Source organism: Schistocerca cancellata, chromosome 8, assembly GCF_023864275.1.
Source record: "Schistocerca cancellata isolate TAMUIC-IGC-003103 chromosome 8, iqSchCanc2.1, whole genome shotgun sequence".
Taxonomy (NCBI): domain Eukaryota; kingdom Metazoa; phylum Arthropoda; class Insecta; order Orthoptera; family Acrididae; genus Schistocerca; species Schistocerca cancellata.
The window spans coordinates 63,553,131-63,573,150 of NC_064633.1; the positions used below are offsets into that span (position 1 = coordinate 63,553,131).

The 20,020-nt window shown below is 42.5% G+C and overlaps 1 protein-coding gene across 1 annotated transcript in view; it reads right to left on the minus strand.

Annotated features, from left to right (window-relative positions):
• Positions 1 to 20,020, minus strand: part of LOC126095242 (myrosinase 1-like) — a 79,295-nt gene that overhangs the window by 1,889 nt on the left and 57,386 nt on the right. Inside the window, exons 8-10 of the mRNA XM_049909994.1 lie at positions 14,175 to 14,323; positions 8,528 to 8,662; positions 8,289 to 8,395 (exon numbers count right to left, since the gene is read on the minus strand). Of these exons, the coding sequence (XP_049765951.1) occupies positions 8,289 to 8,395; positions 8,528 to 8,662; positions 14,175 to 14,323 (391 nt within the window). The remainder of the gene's footprint in view (positions 1 to 8,288; positions 8,396 to 8,527; positions 8,663 to 14,174; positions 14,324 to 20,020) is intronic.

Consider the following 20,020-nt stretch of genomic DNA (forward strand, 5'->3'; position numbering starts at 1 on the left):
TATTTGTATGGAGTGTAGCCATGTATGGAAGTGAAACATGGACGGTAAATAGTTTGGACAAGAAGAGAATAGAAGCTTTCGAAATGTGGTGCTACAGAAGAATGCTGAAGATTAGATGGGTAGATCACATAACTAATGAGGAAGTATTGAATAGGATTGGGGAGAAAAGAAGTTTGTGGCACAACTTGACCAGAAGAAGGGATCGGTTGGTAGGACATGTTCTGAGGCATCGAGGGATCACCAATTTAGTATTGGAGGGCAGCGTGGAGGGTAAAAATCGTAGGGGGAGACCAAGAGATGAATACACTAAGCAGATTCAGAAGGATGTAGGTTGCAGTAGGTACTGGGAGATGAAGAAGCTTGCACAGGATAGAGTAGCATGGAGAGCTGCATCAAACCAGTCTCAGGACTGAAGACCATAACAACAACAACAACATTTGGAGGCAGATAGACCATTGTGTTTCAGAATGTTTGTCTCTATACAGTTTCTGTATGTAACATTACGATGTCTTTCAGACGTGCAGCATGCCTGTGTGTATGTTACAACGTCCTTCAGGCATGAATTGTAATGTCACCTACAGACGCTGCAGAAACAAAGACATTGTATCATCCGTCTTTAGTGTGACGAAGGCTGAGATTTTTAGGGTATAGAGGAGAAGCTTGCATGCTTCTTAGTCTGGTAATGAGAGACTGTGTTATTTAGATAGAGTCCACTTGTTCACATTGTTGCCATTACTGGGCGTAGGCGCAGAGCCTCGTCTGGGACTTTTTCCAACAACCGATTGGACATTCGGTTGTTTTTTCTTTCAGGTAGTTTTTTCTGTCTAATGAAAAAAAAAGACATCCAAAATGAATGGACACATTCTCCCGGCTTGAGTGGTTTCACTTAATGTGAGACAACTGGTTATTCCAGGTATATGAATGATAATTATATGAATGTTTCCACTCAGCCTCTGGGTTTTTTCATTCACCCTTTTTCGTCGAGTGTTAGGTGGGGCCGCGTGGCGCCGCCGCCGTAGCCTCTTCCTGCTTCTTCCTGGACCAGGGAGGCAGCCGGCGCAAGGAGGTGGCGCACCAGTGGCGGGACATGCGCCAGCGGCGATTGGCCACCTCCTCGCGCCGGCTGCTCCCCTGGCCCAGGCAGCAGCACGAGGTGTCACTCAGGTGGATTAATTAATTAATTTATTTATCCTCTCGCTTTCCTTCAGTAAAACAGAATGCAAACAGTCGCAAAATTTGGCAATATTCCTTTCTTCTTTGTGTACCCCTTTATGCTTGCTCAGCTTTTGTACTCTCAACGAAGCTGCTTTATTAGTTACGCATTCATTATTAATAGCACCTGGAATACACAACAGTCTGTTAGTTTTAAATGGTGAAAACAACAATTAATCTTTCAGTGCATAATTAAATAAATATTTATATTGTTTACTTCAATCTTGACGTACCCATTGAAATGTCTTTGTGTGCACCTGGGGGTGGGTCTATCTGGTGATATGTGTACCCCTGTTTCCGTTGTATACCACTGCTTTACTTCACTTAAAGAAAGCACAACAGACTGCTTTCACTCAGAAGAATAACTAGATAACACAGTCAACTAAACTACTAAGCACTGCTTTCAGCTGAATGAACGAATGAATACATGCTTCAACCGACAGAAAAAGTGAAGTGAAGACTGGTTTCACATGGAAAGAAAGGATTGAGTAACTCAGTCAGTACTCGTAACACCACCGGATTGTGTCAACTGTTTTCATTTGGAGCATCTCCTCGCAGAGACTGCTTTCATGCGAGAGAAATGAATGAACAGTAATGCAACAGATACGTAAAACGACAGCCAACTGGTTCGATTGTTTTCATTGGGTTGTTCCCATCACTACCTCGTCAGTTGAGGTAGGTTTTGCGGTGCGCTGTCGGCAGAGAGAGCCTGGCTAAGCAGCATCCCGTGACTGGCGTGTTTGTTCTAGTACAGCTACAGAGCTCTCATAAATCGAAATAGATTTCCAGGTACAATTTCTTCTCACGTAAAAAAAAAAAAAATGAAATGATCGTATGGCATTGTTGGCTGGGAGGCCCCATGCGGGGAAGTTCGGCCCCCGTATTGCAAGTCCTTTTTGTTGGCGCCACTTCGGCGACTTGCGAGTCAATCATGATGAAATGATGACATAACACCCAGTCATCACGAGGCAGAAAAAATCCCTGACCTCGCCGGGTATCGAACCCAGAACCCCCATACGTCGGAAGGGAGAACGCTACCACAAGACCACGAGCTGCGGACTTTCGAGATGAGAATGGCTGGAAGTCCGATAAGATTCTGTTCATTCGCTCCCAACTGCCAAAGCACATTTGTGATTGAGTGCATTGGCCTAAACAAAGATGTTCCAGTTTCTCCTTCGCTGCACAGGGTTCTTCTCGAGTATTGTGTCATCGACTTGGTTCAGAAGGCGTGCATACCGATCCTAGGTTTTCAGTTTACCTTGTTGTCATGATATTCGAACCACAGACTGGTTTGAGGCAGCTCTCCAAGCTAGTCTGCCCTGTGAAAGTCTCTTCATCGCTGCATAATTAATGCAGCCTGCATCCACATGGACCTGTTCTTGTAACCAAGCGGTGGAATTCCTCCACAATTTCTACCCTCCATCCCTCACACATCCCTCCACTGATTGCTCACGATGGAACTAGTATTATTACTCTTCTTTTAGTCAAATTCTGCCACACATTTCTTTTTTCCTCCATTTCATTAGCACCTCATACGTTGATTTACCCATCTAATTTTCGCCATTCTTCTGAAGCACCAAATTTCGAAAGCTCGATTTCCTTCTCTCTCTACTGCTTATCTTTCCACATAAGGCTACAATCCAGACAAACACTTTCAGAAAAGGCTTCCTAACACTTAAATCTACATAACGTGTCTGCATTTTTTTTAAGGTGTGTCTTTCTTGCTATTGGGAGTAGCTATCTATTTTATATCCGTTTTACTTCTGAAAACGTCATTTATTTTGGTAGCGAAATAGCAAAAATCATCTACCACTTTTAGCCTCTTGTATCCTAGTCTAATTCCCTCAGTATCATCCGATTTAATTCGACGACTCCCCATTCATTCCCCTCATTTTGCTACTGTAGATATTCATCTTATAATCTCTCTCCTTGACAATATGTGTTCCGTTGAGCTTATCTTCAAAGTACTTAGCGTGTATGACAGGATTATGTTGTCACTGGCAAACCTTAAAGTTTTTCACTTAGGCCTTTTAAATATGTCTATACAACTACTAAAAATGTACTTCGTTTTATCGGTCAGTGGTACCATTTCCGTCTGTTTTCTGCTTACATCAGGTATCAGCGTCTGTACGATATTTCTCCAGCCTTCGGCTCCGTTGACTTTGGTGTGTTATCATTCTGATATCTACATCCACATTCATATTTACATATGTACGCTGCGAACCATTGTGAATTCCACGGCAGAGGGTATATCCCAATGTGCCAACTGTTAGGGTTTATTACCGATCCATTTACACCTCGAGCACGGGAAAATTGTTGTGTAAATGCTTCTGTGTGTGATGTAATTAATCTAATTTTGTCCTCACGATCCCTATGAGAGCTAATTGTGGTGTTGTACTACTTTCTTAGAGACATCGTTTGAAACCGATTCCTAAAACTTTGTTAGTAGAGTTGCCCGGCATAGTTTTCGTCCATCTTGAAGAGTCTGATGGTTCAGTTCTTTCAACGTCTCAGTGACACTCTCGCGCGGGTCAAACAGACTGTGACCATCTGTGCTGCCCATTACGTTCAATATCTTTGGTGTGTGTCTCACACACTTGAACAATATTCCATGACGTGTCACGCGAGTGATTAGTAAGCACTCTCCTTTCTAGACTAATTGTTTTTCCCTAAAGCGAACTCTACTATCTCATTCACCCACGACTGAGCTTATGTGATCATTCCATTTCGTGTCTCTGTTAAGTGTTACACCTAGGTAGTTGTAGGAGTTTATCGATTCCAACTGTGACTCCTTGCTATTATATTCATAGGAAACTATGTTTTTTCGTTTTATGAAGTGAGCTATTTTATATTTCTGAACATTTAAATCTTATCAAGGTCTCACTGAATATTTGAGCAGTTTTGTTCACACTGTACTTCATTGTAAATAACTGCATCATCTGCGAAAAGTCTGAGGTTACTATTAATATTGTCCGCAAGCCCACTAATATACGGCGTGAATAGGGAAGGATCAGATACACTTTCCTGGACTACACTCGAAGTTGCTTCCACACCTGTCGATGTCTCTCCATCCAAGATAAAACGCTGCGTCCCCTCTACCAAGAAATCCTCAGTTCAGTCACAAATTTCGATTGTTGCCCCGTACGATTGTGCTTTTGATAATAAGAGTAGGTGTGGTACTGAGTCAAATGCTTTTCGGGAATCGAGAAATACTGCATCTACGTGACTGCCTTGATCCACGGATTTCGAGATGTGATGTGAGAAATGTGAGAGTTGGCTTTCACGTCATTCAAGTTTTAGAAATCCATCCTGATTGGCATGGTGGAGGCGGCCCTGTCCGAGATACCTCATAATGTTTGAGCTCAGAATATGAAATCGATGTCTATGATACTGGACGACTGTTACATGGATCACTTGTGCTACCTTTCTTGTAGTCAGGTTTGACCTGTGCTTTCTTCTAGCTGCTGGGCACCCTATTTTATTCAAGGAGTTTACAATAGATTATAGTTAACAGAGGGTCAAACTCAGCCGCAAGCCGGGTGTAGAGTCTGATAGGGATTACATCGGGCCCTTGGGCTTTGTTTACTTTTAACGACGTGAGATGTTTCTCAGCACCACTGACACTAATATCTATTTCACTCATGTTTTCAGTGGTACGGGGACTGAACTGGGACAATACACTGGTTTTTCTTTTGCAAAGGGGAGTTAAGGATTTCTGCTTTTGCTTCGCTACTCTTCTTGTTCATGAGTGATTTGACATTAACTTTGGTGCCACTAACAGCCTTTATACACGACCAGAATTTCTTTGGGTTTTGTGAAAGACCTTTCGACAATAGTTTGCTACGGTAGTCACTGAAGGCTTCTCGCGTTGCTCTTTTTCGACTGCCACACACGTTTCATTCAGCATGTCTCTACCTACAGTCCGTTGCTTTGTGTTATATCTATTACGCAGTACTCTCTGTTTATTTTAGAGGTTTCTTTACGGTTATTGTATGCCATGCAGGATCTCTCTCATCATGAACTGTTCTACGGGGTACATATCTATCCAGTGCTTGGTCAACTAATCTTTTAAACTTGAGCGATAGTTCCTCTTAGTACTTCTGCGCTGAGGTAAAAGTTTGAATCTCCTCATTGAGATTGCTGCTAGTGCTTTTTTTATCTAGTTTGTTGAACATATAAATCCTTCTATTTGTTTTTGTTTATCTTCCGTACTTGGTATTCATTGTCGCTATAACTGCTGCTCTAGGTAGTTTTCGGAGGAGGCATTCAGTAATGCTTCACAGGTCCACCTCTCACAGAACTGTAACCATCTCAAACGACTATCGGATGAATCAAGTCTCCCGCAATGACTACTGTATAATTGGGGGCTTATCTACAAGTGAAATGAGGTTTTCTTTAAAGTTTCGGCTAGATCAGGAGGTGAGGTTGTTGGTCTATAGAAGGATCCTATTGTAAGTAAGTTTATGCTCACCCTTTATACTGAGTCTTGCCCAAACAATCTAACATGCAGCTTTAGTTTCTATCTTACTGGATATATGTTTGTTGTCTACTGCGATAAATACACCACCTCCATTACTCTGTCCTTCATTTCTCCAAAAATCTTATTACTGTCAGCTACAAGTTTTAACAAACTTTCTGTGACATTCCTGTAGACAGGAGACAGCTGTGCTTTCTTCCACTTGCTGGACACTCTCTTTTGTTCCAGGGATTTACGATATATTCTAGTTAACAGAAGGGCTCACTCAGCCACATTCTGGATATGGAATCTGATGTCTTTTAGGAGAGCTTCAAACTCTGGCTCTTTGTTGCGGATGCTTCGACGGTTAACAACTAGGATTTTAATACTCTCACCAGCGGGAGGGCGCTTCTTTGGATCTTACTCCGTTACTTCCGGGTTTCCTACAACTAACGTTATTTGCGTAGAATGGAGATTTGCCTGATCTACAAAAAGAGCCTTGTGTGCACTCCACACACAGTCAGCTACCTGGATAACGGTTTCTTATGTGTGTTGCACACCCGACCCCTTTAGGTGGGTCCTACAACTCTCCATCCTACGGCACAATTCAAGGAAGTCACAGAACCTCGTCAATCTCTGGTTCAAGCCTTCCACTAGCTTCATGATCAGGGGGGTATGATCTGTTCTGGAGACAACGCTACAGATTGTGAGAATAATTGAAAGTCCATGAGCAAAACTGGTATTCTCAACCTTCTCTACTTGTCGCTGAATAATGATCCAAGTATGACTTGCGAGTCCAGACGACAGGCATAATGTGTTTCAACGTGCGTCACAGTCTGCAGTTCGTTACACTCTGACCCTCAACGGCTGCCGGAATAGCTTCTTCAGCATGCTGAATGAGGCCCCAAGGCATACACACTGAGCGAACCTGGTGCTCCCTCCCATGTCTTGCTGCCATTTACCAAGTGGTACATCTGAACTGCCGACGTTTAATAGGTCCCTACCCCTTTGCGTTCGCTGGCCCTTGGCACAGGATGCAGCAGGTTTCCCAACAGGTGAATCGAGTCTCACTGGTTCAGTTTCGGTTTGAGTGGAAGACGCCACCTCTAACTCATTTCTTAGTCCTGAGTCCTTCCTGATCTCTGTTTCCCCCATACAAGACGCCCAGACCTACCCCTACCACGCTGTTCACAGTCACATGGACGAGTGATGAAAGGCCCCACATTTCCTGCAGGAGAAACTGACTCAGCAGGAGAGGATAATGCCGGGTGGTTCTAATTAAAGTGCAGCTACTGACATAGGTTCATTGTGGGCTGTAATTATAGTATGGCAGAGAAACTTTGTAGATACTTTGTGTTACTGTGGAACACATGTGGAAAAAGTCGGGTAATGCTGAGGGAATTAGATTAGGAAATGAGACACTTAAAGTAGTAAAGGAGTTTTGCTATTTGGGGAGCAAAATAATTGATGATGGTCGAAGTAGAGAGGATGTAAAATGTAGACTGGCAAGGGCAAGAAAAGCGTTTCTGAAGAAGAGAAATTTGTTAACATCGAATATAAATTTAAGTGTCAGGAAGTCATTTCTGAAAGTATTTGTATGGAGTGTGGCCATGTATGGAAGTGAAAGATGGACGATAAATAGTTTGGACAAGAAGAGAAGAGAAGCTTTCGAAAAGTGGTGCTACAGAAGGATGCTGAAGATTAGATGGGTAGGTCACATAACTAATGAGGAGGTATTGAATAGGATTGGGGAGAAGAGAAGTTTGTGGTACAACTTGACTAGAAGAAGGGATCGGTTGGTAGGACATGTTCTGAGGAATCAAGGGATCACCAATTTAGTATTGCAGGGCAGCGTGGAGGGTAAAAATCGTAGAGGGAGACCAAGAGATGAATACACTGAGCAGATTCAAAAGGATGTAGGTTGCAGTAGGTACTGGGAGATGAAGAAGCTTGCACAGGATAGAGTAGCATGGAGAGCTGCATCAAACCAGTCTCAGGACTGAAGACCACAACAGCAACAACTGTGGAACCACTTTACGCTAGGAAAAAAAAAAAAAAAAATGTTCCCGTTTTGACCACCAGGTGCAAATCTGGCGCTGTGAATGCAAGTATTGTGACACGATATGTTACTTATTCATAGGAACTGTAAATCACTAACACTGGCTTATTACGAAATAGGTTATGTAAATCACTCATGGCTTACGAAAAGGTTTGTAAACGTCCGAACTTTGTAAAAATACAGCTTTTTGTCCCAAATATGTAATGGAATTTCGGAACTGTTAGTTGCGAACAGGAAAAATACGTTAAAATTGTACGTCAGTTTGTTATGTCTAAGTTTTCGAAATTAATTTATATGAAGACAAAGGAAATGCCGGTAGTTATATACACTCTCCCAGCCCTTAACGGTTTTCTGAACCTAGTAGCGCTACTCCTCGCTCAAGGAGTTCCCTTATTGGCATATTAGGACTGCATATGGGATATACAGGCCTTAAAGTACTTGAATAAAACAACATACTTCAACAATTTATGGACATTAATACTATATGACTTTTGTTTAGCTTCATGTTATTGCGCAAGACCCTAAATAAATTTATGTTCCTTGTACACGGTATTTGCTTACCTGAAACCCTGACCCCACTCAAGATTGTCAATAATACTCCATGCCATGTACCCAATCACGTTACTTCCGTCAATATTGATTGCTTTGAGTAGCTCCGCCAAGTAGTGCTAAAAAGAGAAGAAAATAAACAGGTAAGATATACATTGGAGGTAATAATAATTCTTGCAGGTCACAATTTCTTAATCTTTTGATGGAACTACTACACACTGGACACACGGGAAGAGAAAATGGTCACTCACGCCGTGGTAACTTATACGCTGGTCGTCCTGCGTTTCGCCCAGGTCGCTGAAGCCGTTCTCAGTCACGATGATGGGGTACTGCGGGTACGTGTTGGATACCCAGTTCATCAGCTTTCTGAATCCCCATGGCACCATCTGCGTGTCCAGAAGAAACAAATGACGGCGTTAAATAAAAATACCGCTATACAATGACCGATATACTCTTGGAAATAAAACTTGCATTTACAGAATCCTTATCTCATTTACAACTACTTAGCGGTGTTAGCTTCTCAGATGAAATGTAATTTTTTACAGTTCCAAATGGTTAATAGTTAATTTAATAGAAGATGCTTAAATGTCATTGATGAGAAATTAATACTTTAATCTTTGAATCTTTTAAAACCTCACGAGGAATTAACGGAGAAATTATTAAATCTTCGTCAGTTAGTTGGAATCTATAATTTCGTACACTATTTATTAATGCCTATTTATTCTGTATGTACATCGTAAAAACCATGTATGTGACTTGTATGGGTTCCTGACAAGTTGTGATTTACTGACTTCCACATTTGTGCAAGGTCCTTACCGAAAGCTGTACAATGGTTACAATGTTGCGATCGGTGGCGTGCTCGCACGCATGCGGAAACACGGTAGCCCTCCGTCAAACAACTACAAACGTCGTAACAGGTAATGGCGCGCGAGGAGCGGTCAGTCTTTAACAGCCCGCAGTTAATTGTGCGTTCGATGACACTCAACAGTGATGGTTAGCTCGTTCTTCGGAGTATCATGAACTTAAAAAAGTGAAATGAGCGAAGTCACAAAGGACTGTTACATTCTTGCCAAGAAGACGTTCTGTTCGAAGCTGTTGTCACAATGGAAGAAAGACACGGCTGCCTGATGAGTAAGCCAATCTGATTTGTTTATGAAAAGTAATTTCAGTTGACGTGCTGAACGAGAGTAGTCACCAGTTATAGATAATAATTTATCAAAAGGTAAAAATTAGTTTACAAACACAATTATTAAGACTACCTTTATTGAAAATTTACTATTTGTAATATTTTATTAAAAGTTATGCGCGTATGTGTAACAAGCATCTCAGATGTAATTGAGATATTCATTAAATACGTCTCACTGATATAATTTTGTTCCAAATCTGTTTTGTACGTTAACGTTCCTGAAGCAGCCATTAATGGAAAAATAAAGAGTTAAGGGTGTTTTTGAAGGAAAGATGACATTTTCCCCGATACGTTTGTGTTTGCGGAGACACGATACACGGTGTAACAGGTTTCGAAAATGTTTACCTTAAAAAATTAGATCAAATAGTTTCTTTTGATTAAGAAAAATCACTAGGATTCGTACCAGATCTGATCTCGTTCTACAAATTTGAACGAAACAACAATTACTGAAGTAAACTGACATCGTTTTCGATTTTTAACGCTGTTTCAGAACGACTGCGTTGAATGTTTTCTGGTTTGAGGCAACACAGTGAACTGTTTGCTAGAGAGTGATTGGTGTTATGTCTGTTGGCTATTGGTACTGTATCGACCGTAAGTGACTATCGTCGTTCAGACTAACGGCTGCCCAAGAAATTAACATCGCGGAAAAGGCACACTTTTTTAGAGAAGACTTGTCACTTATCGTTAACGCAGACCGATCCGGCAAATTTGGTAATACCCCACCATAGATAATATCAAGTGCTTGCTTGTTCCACTTCCGCATTTTGTACATTAGAATTTTTGTCCTTGATATTAAAGCATGAGTATCGATTTAACGACACTGTTAGAAATAATTAAAGGCAGCTTCCGACACTGAAATAGGCAGCTGTATTTGCTTTTAGCCGAAATATAAATTAGCAAACTATGGTCTCAGTGGAAGTTCAAAATAATAGTAAAAGCCTAGGCAAAGTTCTGTTTTTGTGTCAAACCGAACGTCATCTCGTCGAACATAATGTCAATGAACTTACTATGTGCAAATCGCATCCAGCGATAGGAAGCGCTGAGTGAAGCCCATCAGGACGTGCGTGGGCTGCAAACTACATTGGCGGTCCGTCGATCGGTGGGTGCGTGTTTATGGCATGTGTTGTCAGTATGCTCATCTGCTCAGGTACTGGTTACGGTTAACAAAGCCAGTAGAAGACGATTCTTGCGCTTGATAACCTGATTGTACCGATTCGTGTTCGCTGTTTCTCTGTATGACATATTTCATCTACGTAACAGAGTGTTTGGATATAACAGCGAAAATGCACAGAAAAGTGGTAAGGCTATTACGATTCTGCAAAGGAAAATGGGTACTGCACGGCAACACGGGAGCGTGTGAATACACGAGGGACGAGTGTCTGGTGCAGGTGCATTTGAAGGTCACGTTTGTGCGTTTTTCTTGAATAACTCGAAAACCGTGGCCTCCAGCGAAAACGTACCCCGGTACAAAACTTGACTATATTAAATTTCTTACAAAAAGAGCTTTCGCGTAGTAATTGAGAGAATAGTAAAATCCCGCGACTGGTTTATGAAGCCCAGCTATAATCATATCGGGTTGCATAAAAGGACGGTGACGGTGGTAGGAGAAGCTGAAAAAGGTATATATATATATATATATATATATATATATATATATATATATATATATATATATATATATAAAGGCACGTAAAGGAAAAAGAAGTGTGTTCCAATGCAGTGCAGTGTGCTAAAAACCGAACACCTGTGTGCAGAAGAAGGAAGTGTGAAATAACGTGGAAGCGAAGAAACATAACAATGGTCATTTTAAAGGTAAGAATTGTTTAAGACCTCGATTTGTCAGAAAAACACAATCTTTACAGTGACCGCTGAAAATTCCTTAAATAAAGCGCTACTCTTCTGGTCCTAATAATGGTTTATTACAGTCACTAAAGACGGAATAAGTTCCATATTATTTATAAACTAAACGGTGTTTTCTAAATGTTGTTAAAATGTGGTGTAAATGGAATGTGCGATAAAAGTGAAGGTCAAAAGAACTTATTTACCGGACGGTTTTATTGAAGGTCAGCAGCATATTACATGACCTCGAAAATCAGCTCAAAGACTTATCTTGCAAAATGGTGAACGACACATAGAAAGCAGTTATTATTTGTTTTACATATCGTTTTTCCACCACTTCCTATTCTCACTGGTGAAGTTCCATCTTTCTCGTATTTTGTATACATTGCCTTTTTTTTCCTGAAGTTGAGTGAGAGTTCATTTCTGTGAAACCAGGAAGTGAAATTATTTGTTTATGTACCTGCTCTTTTGGGCTGTCCCTAGCCTCTTTAACTGAATTTTCTGCAAGGAAAACTATTACCCCTTTATCATAGAATATGAGTTAGATGCATGGATCGGCCCTAAGTAATACTCTGTTAAATGATAGTATAAATAATGATTAGTTGCCATTAATTGGTACAATTTTGGGGTTTCTCTAAGAACACATTGTGATTCACACCATCAAATGCTTTAGGATGGCCTTAGATCGATGATATTTCACATTTATACAGGGCTATTACAAATGATTGAAGCGATTTCATAAATTGACTGTAGCTCCATTCATTGACATATGGTCACGACACACTACAGATACGTAGAAAAACTCATAAAGTTTTGTTCGGCTGAAGCCGCACTTCAGGTTTCTGCCGTCAGAGCGCTCGAGAGCGCAGTGAAACAAAATGGCGACAGGAGCCGAGAAAGCGTATGTCGTGCTTGAAATGCGCTCACATCAGTCAGTCATAACAGTGCAACGACACTTCAGGACGAAGTTCAACAAAGATCCACCAACTGCTAACTCCATTCGGCGATGGAAGCGCAGTTTAAAGCTTCTGGATGCCTCTGTAAGGGGAAATCAACGGGTCGGCCTGCAGTGAGCGAAGAAACGGTTGGACGCGTGCGGGCAAGTTTCACGCGTAGCCCGCGGAAAATTGGCTCATCCCACAACTGGAGACCGACAGCACCGACTTCATCTTTCAACAGGATGGTGCTCCACCGCACTTCCATCATGAGGTTCGGCATTTCTTAAACAGGTGATTGGAAAACCGATGGATCGGTCGTGGTGGAGATCATGATCAGCAATTCATGTCATGGCCTCCACGCTCTCCCGACTTAACCCCATGCGATTTCTTTCTGTGGGGTTATGTGAAAGATTCAGTGTTTAAACCTCCTCTACCAAAAAACGTGCCAGAACTGCGAGCTCGCATCAACGATGCTTTCGAACTCATTGATGGGGACATGCTGCACCGAGTGTGGGAGGAACTTGATTATCGGCTTGATGTCTGCCGAATCACTAAAGGGGCACATATCGAACATTTGTGAATGCCTAAAAAAACTTTTTGAGTTTTTGTATGTGTGTGTAAAGCATTGTGAAAATATCTCAAACAATAAAGTTATTGTAGAGCTGTGAAATCGCTTCAATCATTTGTAATAACCCTGTATATTCAATTATTTGAATGATGAATTAATATTTTATGTGTTCAGAGCTATGATCCTTATGCGAACCTAACTATAACAAATAGTTACTCTGACAGCTACAACTGCGACTGTAACATAAGTGTTGGAAGTACTGTGTTTCTGGGCTAAACATATAATAATGTAAAAAGGTAATAACTTGAGAAGTAATTCAGATATTTACTGACGGTATGTTTCTGCAAGTATCGTAATTCAAAATGAATTTTTACGGACCTGATTACATCTTGATATGCGCACTGTTAGTGGTGTAATAGACATCTAATTTGTACTCCACTTTACTCCAAGTTTCTTGCAGCATTGCAAGCATAAAATTTGCGATAGCTGTGCAGATCTGATGGCTCTCGGCCTGTTCCTGGTACACTTAATTCTTGGGGGGCCAAGCAATCGATGGACTACCTTTCCTGATCCAGCAATCTGCGATCCAAGAAATGCCACACAGAGTTCGCAAAATGACTTGGTGGCCCGTCTTTTTGAAAGACCGAGTCACGAGGAAGTTGTGGCTCTCTCCGCGAAAGAAAGCTCGCAGAACACCTTCTGCTGTGGACACCACACGGATACTGAGGCGCGTTTACGTGAACAAAGCAGGTGCTAGCATGCGCACACGGTACCAAATGCCGCAAGCAAACATAGAAAATATTCTGAGTTGCCATACTTGTAGAAACAAACCAACAATAAATACCTCAATTATGCCACAACTTACCACATTTTATACTATTAATTGTCTAAACCTGTATTTGGAGCGCGTCCGGAAAAAATACTCGAACGCCCTGAGGGCATAACACGTGATATCTGCAAACGAGAGATTGTGGTTTCTGGCATCAAGTTCCGCAGCAAAAAGTGTGTGTGTTGGGGATTGTCTTCGCCATTGTTGACATCAGCTTTCGCACAAGTGTGCGAGGTTTATTGCCCGTGTCCACACGACTCCAACAACAGAATAACAAGCTGCGGAAATTATTCTGCGGTGCTCCGTTTGTCCAGTCTGCACCACTATCAACGAGCGTCATCATTTATTCATTCATTTTCCTTTTTCATCAGACGTAAACAAACGCAGCATTTAGCAGAAAGTTATTCGCATGTCTACAGTCACGTTTAATCAGGTAAGCAAGTCCAGCCACGTAACACAACACGAACAGGAAGATGGTACAAGCAAAATATCTGCTGTGCACTTTGTGCTGTAAACGTGAGAAAGCATGATTCCTTACGTAGACGTAACCGCTGGCGCCGACAACCCAGGAAGGATCCCTGGAGACGATGACGCCCTGGTCGTGGGCGAAGGACGGAATGCTTCCCGTCTCGCCCAACGTCACCAGGCCGGTTCCGTACGTGTTGATGCCGATGAAGTCCGTCGTTCCTGTCAACACAGCCACAAAAGTTGCAGTTTATCCCCAGGCTGCCTATTTGGAAAAGCAGAACGCCTTCCCCCATGCTTTCGTGAGAGCAATAGCCAATCTGTCAGTTAAAAATATTTTACGTTAGTGTTTCATTTGAGTAATTAGAGCAAAAAAATGGTTCAAATGGCTCTAGCAACTATGGGACTCAACATCTTAGGTCATAAGTCCCCTAGAACTTAGAACTACTTAAACCTAACTAACCTAAGGACATCACACACACCCATGCCCGAGGCAGGATTCGAACCTGCGACCGTAGCAGTCCCGCGGTTCCGGACTGCAGCGCCAGAACCGTTAGACCACCGCGGCCGGCCAGTAATTAGAGCACTAGAGTATTAAAATGTTTACTCAAATGATTACACAAATAATTAATCTTTACAACAGACATGTCAAAATGATGAACTTCTTTCCGGTATTGTACTATTTTTTTGTGTAGAAACTCCCCGATGTTGGATATAATGTTTGGATGATGTTCTTATGGCGGTGGTCTCCATTCCGAGGGCTGGTTTGATGACTCTCATTACGGTGATCTATACTTACGAGCCTCCTAATCCGCACACAACTACAGCAACCTGAATCCACCTACGGTCCCTCCATTCCAAGTGAACTATTCCTTGATGTATCAGGATGTATTATATGATCCTATCCCGTCGTTTAGTCAAGTCAGTTCTCCTCTATTAGATTCAGAACCTTTTCATTATCAACTGAATTTGTCCACGTAATCTTTAGCGTTGTTCTGTAGTTCCCACAGTTCACGTGTTTCTATTCTTTTCTTGTCTGCACTGCCCTTCGCCCACGTTTCATTTTTCTACAAGATTTAGAAGGAACGCCTTGAGTGCGAGGTCACAGGTTCAATCTTTGATAACGCTCATTTGCATGCGTTGTGTTAACAGTTATGACAGGAAAAATGTTAGCTGCTAAGTACTCGCCATGTGCACCAGGAGGGCGACAGAAAATGGACCGAATGAAAAATGGCGCGACACAGTGACCACAAAGGTTCGTACTATGAAGATCGAAGCCGAACCCCTTGGGAGTTACGAATCGTGCAGGACGTTCAGCTAGGTATTCGGTCTTAAAAAATGGGTATAGAATTATATTGGTGTAATGGGGTGATGAGAAATAGCGGAATGTGATGGCATGCAACCGAATGTGAAACAGAGTGTCGGGAGCTTATCGTGAACTGGCTATTCTGTAAGGTGTAGCTGCAGACAGTGCGATAGCATGTTTTATAGGTACGGAAGAAACAAACATCAAGGACCTGAGTTTGTCCAATGGTTTCGGGTGCTATGAACTGCAATGTCACACAGTTTTCAGGAAGAATAGTTTGTCCTAAAGGAGCATTTTCATACGCAAATCAGCAATCAAGCAAAGGCAAGTTACTTTGACCAGCTATTGGCCAAAAGCAGTAGTGCTCATGCATGTGGCGGATACATATGGGGGGGGGGGGCGCCCCCCTCCCCCTTGCGGGGCCGGCCGCATTGCCACCCGCGCCGCCGCCCCCTCCAATCAGCCGGCACGCTATTCGTTCGTTTCTTTCGTCAGTAGACTCGACTAAATCGAGTTATCGAGTAGCTGTACTTTTCTATGTAGCACGCGCGTCCGCGTCATCGTATTTTATGCGTTTCTGTTTGGCACATATATAGCTAACACATACCTACGAGAAAAGTCGCGGCCATTCTAGTGATCTCGATACGTTAATCTGTCCGGCATTTGTTCGAGAAAAGAAGCGAATATTCTACTGTTTTCTTGCACAGAGGACCTTCGATACGTAGTGTTATAAATACGTACTATTCGCCGAATAGGAAGCTACTTAAATTGATTGTCCTATTGACGATGTAATTAACCAATTTGCCAGGGGGAATAGGCGCGTAGAATTCATCATTTATGGAAGAGAACCACATTTGTAACTTTCGTATGTCATAAGATGGCATTGTCTTGTATATGTGTATGGAAATGGAAATTAAGTCAGATGCTTCTTGGCAGAGCGTTGGTGAACGATGCGGGAGACCCGCACCGCCGTACTAATCAGTTTAAATAAAACTTTCTTAAATTTTGCATGTGACTTTTTATTTCTTATTGCGGTAAAAGTATAGGTAGCTCAAGGCATCCTTAGCGGCCCCTCCTTGAGGTTTTTCTGTATCCGCCAATATAGCACAATTGTAGTCCTCTTCCCCCCTTTTTCCCTCTCGTGCTTGCTGTGACCTAAATGTTCCCTACTGCCCTTGCAAGACCACACACACGACAAACAATCGTAGGAGGCAGAGCACCTCCAACCTCTGGCTGTACAATAAATAACTTTACCATGCAGATTAACAGTCGACATAATTGTCTACAAATGCATCAAGATACTGATGTTAGTTGGTCCAGGTACAGCTGTCTTGGCTTCTCTAATCCACAGGGTTTCTTTGATATGCATTTCTTCTTCAAACTCCGATTGTTCGGACTTGAAAACAAGCTCCTTGCTGAACGATGGGATAAGTTTGTCTATCTCACCTACAAATTTTCGGGCTGATTCCGCAGTTTGCCGTGCATCATCAAAAAATGGCTCTGAGCACTACGGGACTTAACTGCTGAGGTCATCGGTCCCCTAGAACTACTTAAAGCTAAATAACCTATGGACATCACACACATCCATGCCCGAGGCAGGATTCGAACCTGCGACCGTAGCGGTCGCGCGGTTCCAGACTGTAGCGCCTAGAACCGCTCGGCCACCCCGGCCGGCCGTGCATCATCAGTTCGACGCTTCGTTTGAAATTTCATTATCTTACGTCTTCCAATTCTGTAGTTCTGTTTGAAGTTATGCAACCATCCACTGCTTCCCTTCAAATCATTGTAACCTACGCCGCGTGCGGTCTGTTGTTCATAACGTAGAAGATCACAGTCATACACAACCTATCGATCGTCCTTCAAATGCTCAAACACCGGTCCTTTGCAACAAGTGTGCCTTGTCCTACCTTGAATATCCGTAGGTTTTCTTATGCACAACACGGTCATATTGCTACAATCTTATTCGAAAACTGTTCATAATTGTTTTTTTACTATGCTGTGGATGATCTTCCGTGTATGTAATTAGTTCAGTACCCGCCCCTCGGACAACAAATGTTCTTTTTGCTACGTTTGACTAGAGACGAGACTTGTGGCTCCATGTTGGACAAGCAGTGGCGGCTGATCAGAGGAGGCAAGGGGGGTTGGACCTCCTCACTTTTCTGTGGTGGTGGTAGTAGTAGTAGGAATAGTTGCTTTTACAGTAAACCTTTATGCACCTTCGTCAGCATTTCTTCTAAACCCTCGGGACTAAAGAGCAACTCAAAATGCGAAAGCAGCTGGAGGCGCGAAGCACGTGGCCGGGAGGCCAGAACCTTTCCAGGCCGCCTGCAAACGCTGGGTTGCCATTGTAACCTGACGTCACTATACGAACAGGAGAAGGGATGGAGGCTGTCGTAGACATACAGTGGTGCGCTTCGGTGGCGCGGGAGGCCAGCAGCTGTGGTACTGTCCCTCAGGGTTTCTCTTAATGTTAGTTGTCGCGTGTGCAGTGAATAGGGAGACTTAAATGGGCCGCAAATTAAGGTCTGTGAAATTGCCCCACCCTCCCCCCTCCTCCAAGCTCTTTTTACACACTGTTTTACACGTCGTGGAAATTTAGTTTTGCGGCAGAGCTGTTCTTGTATAACACCAGTAAGAATTTCCTAAGGGGGGTAGGACGTCAAACGGGCCGACTTGAAGCAGGAAAGGCGCCACGGGACATTTCATTTTCTACTGTCTATACTTTTACAAATAAATTCATAAAACTTTGTCAGAACGACAAGGAGGGATTCACGATTCAAACTCATAGCAGTGGAAGTGCAAAAACATAACAAAATAATTGTTTTTAGATATAAAATTTCATCATTTTTTTCACTTACTATTGGCTGCATTTGTTGCTATAGGTACATTTTTATTCACAAATAAGACAGATTCTTTGATGAATTTTGCACAGCACACAAACCATACTTACAGGTGTATAAACTCTAGAATTTTCCAAATCTATTAAAAACTGTGGTAAAAATTGAGATAATGAACTAAAAAAATTGATTTTTTTCCTAAACATAAAGTTTAAAACGTAACAGCTCATTCATTTTTTCACAAATTAAATAGATTCTAGAGTTTCAGACACCTGTAAGTATGGTTTGCATGCTGTGCAAAATTCATCGAACAGTCTCTTACTCATGAAGAAAAGTGTACCTATAGCAAACATCAGCCAATAATAAGTGAAAAAATGATGAAATTTCACACGTAAAAAAATTATTTTGTTATGTTTTTGAACTTCCGCTGCTACGAGTGTGAATCCTAAATCCTTCCCGGTCATGCTGACATAGTTTTATGAATTTACTTGTAAAAGTATAGACAGTGGAAATTAAAATGTCCTCTGGTGCCTCCCCTGCTCCAAGTCAGCCCGTTTGACGTCCTACCCTCCTTAAATTTAGTTTTGCGGCAGAGATGTTCTTGTATAATACCTGTAAGAATTTCTTCCACCAGTCTTCCAAACGCACGGCAATTCCCGACAGAGAATTCAAACAGGTGTACTTGGATGTATTGGACAATATTGTAACACAGCTGCAAACAAGATTTTCACATGGTGATGAACTTCTATTCGTTATATTAGGCGATGCTTCGTTATATTAGGCGTAGGTATGCCTACATGCTCAGTTCGCCATTAGTTCTCAGCACCCATTGTGGTGTGTCTTTCAGTCGCTCGCAGTTGCGCTCTGTCAGTTTAGGAGACGTTAGCAAATGAATGATTGAGAACGGGGTAGATAAAAATCTTCCAGAAGATTTCAAACTGTTTTGTCGAAATGCTTCAATTCGTGCAACAAGTGTTTCAGTTGAAAGGAGTTTTCATTGACTTAAACGCGTAAAAACGTATTTGGGGAACAGTGTGGCCCAGGATCGCTTATCAGCTCTTGCTTGGACGTCAGTTGAAAAACCAGTACAGCGAATACTTGGAAGCCGAGATAGAAGATATGACGATGTCGTCGAATGATTCGGGAAGAAGAAGGTACATCGAGTTTGCTTGTTACAAGTAACAACTCTCAAACGCTCAATCTGTTAGTTCGTTTGTAAATAAAAGTGAGTGTCTTTGGCAGTAGTAGTAGTTATGGTGGTGGTGGTCGTCGTCTTGTAGTAGTAGTAGTAGCAGCAGCGGTGGTTAGGGACGGTAGGTTCTTTCTTTCGCTTCTGCCTTTTTCCCGCAGGTTGGCAGGGTCGGCATGGTTAAACGGATGTGGCAATGTTAGTGGAAGGGGTGGCCGGATGCCCTTCCTGCCGCCACCCCGTACCCCCCGGGACGGAATTTGTGTACCCCAACTGTCTGCGATTAGTGTAATCCATGGAATAGTGCGAAAGTGTTCAAATGTCTGCGAGCCGTGTAACTGAGGCGAGATGTGGGGACCAGTCCGGTATTCACCTAGGGGGATGTGGAAAACCGCCTAAAAACCAAATCCAGGCTGGCCGGCTCACCGACCGCCGTCGTTAATCCACCGGGCGGATTCGAACGGGGGCCGGCGCGCCTACCCGAGTCCAGGTAGCAGCGCATGAGCGCTCTCGGCTAACCTGGCGGGTGGTTAGGAACGCTAGGTATGGCCACATAAAAAGAAAGGAAAGAGGATTTTCCAAAATGT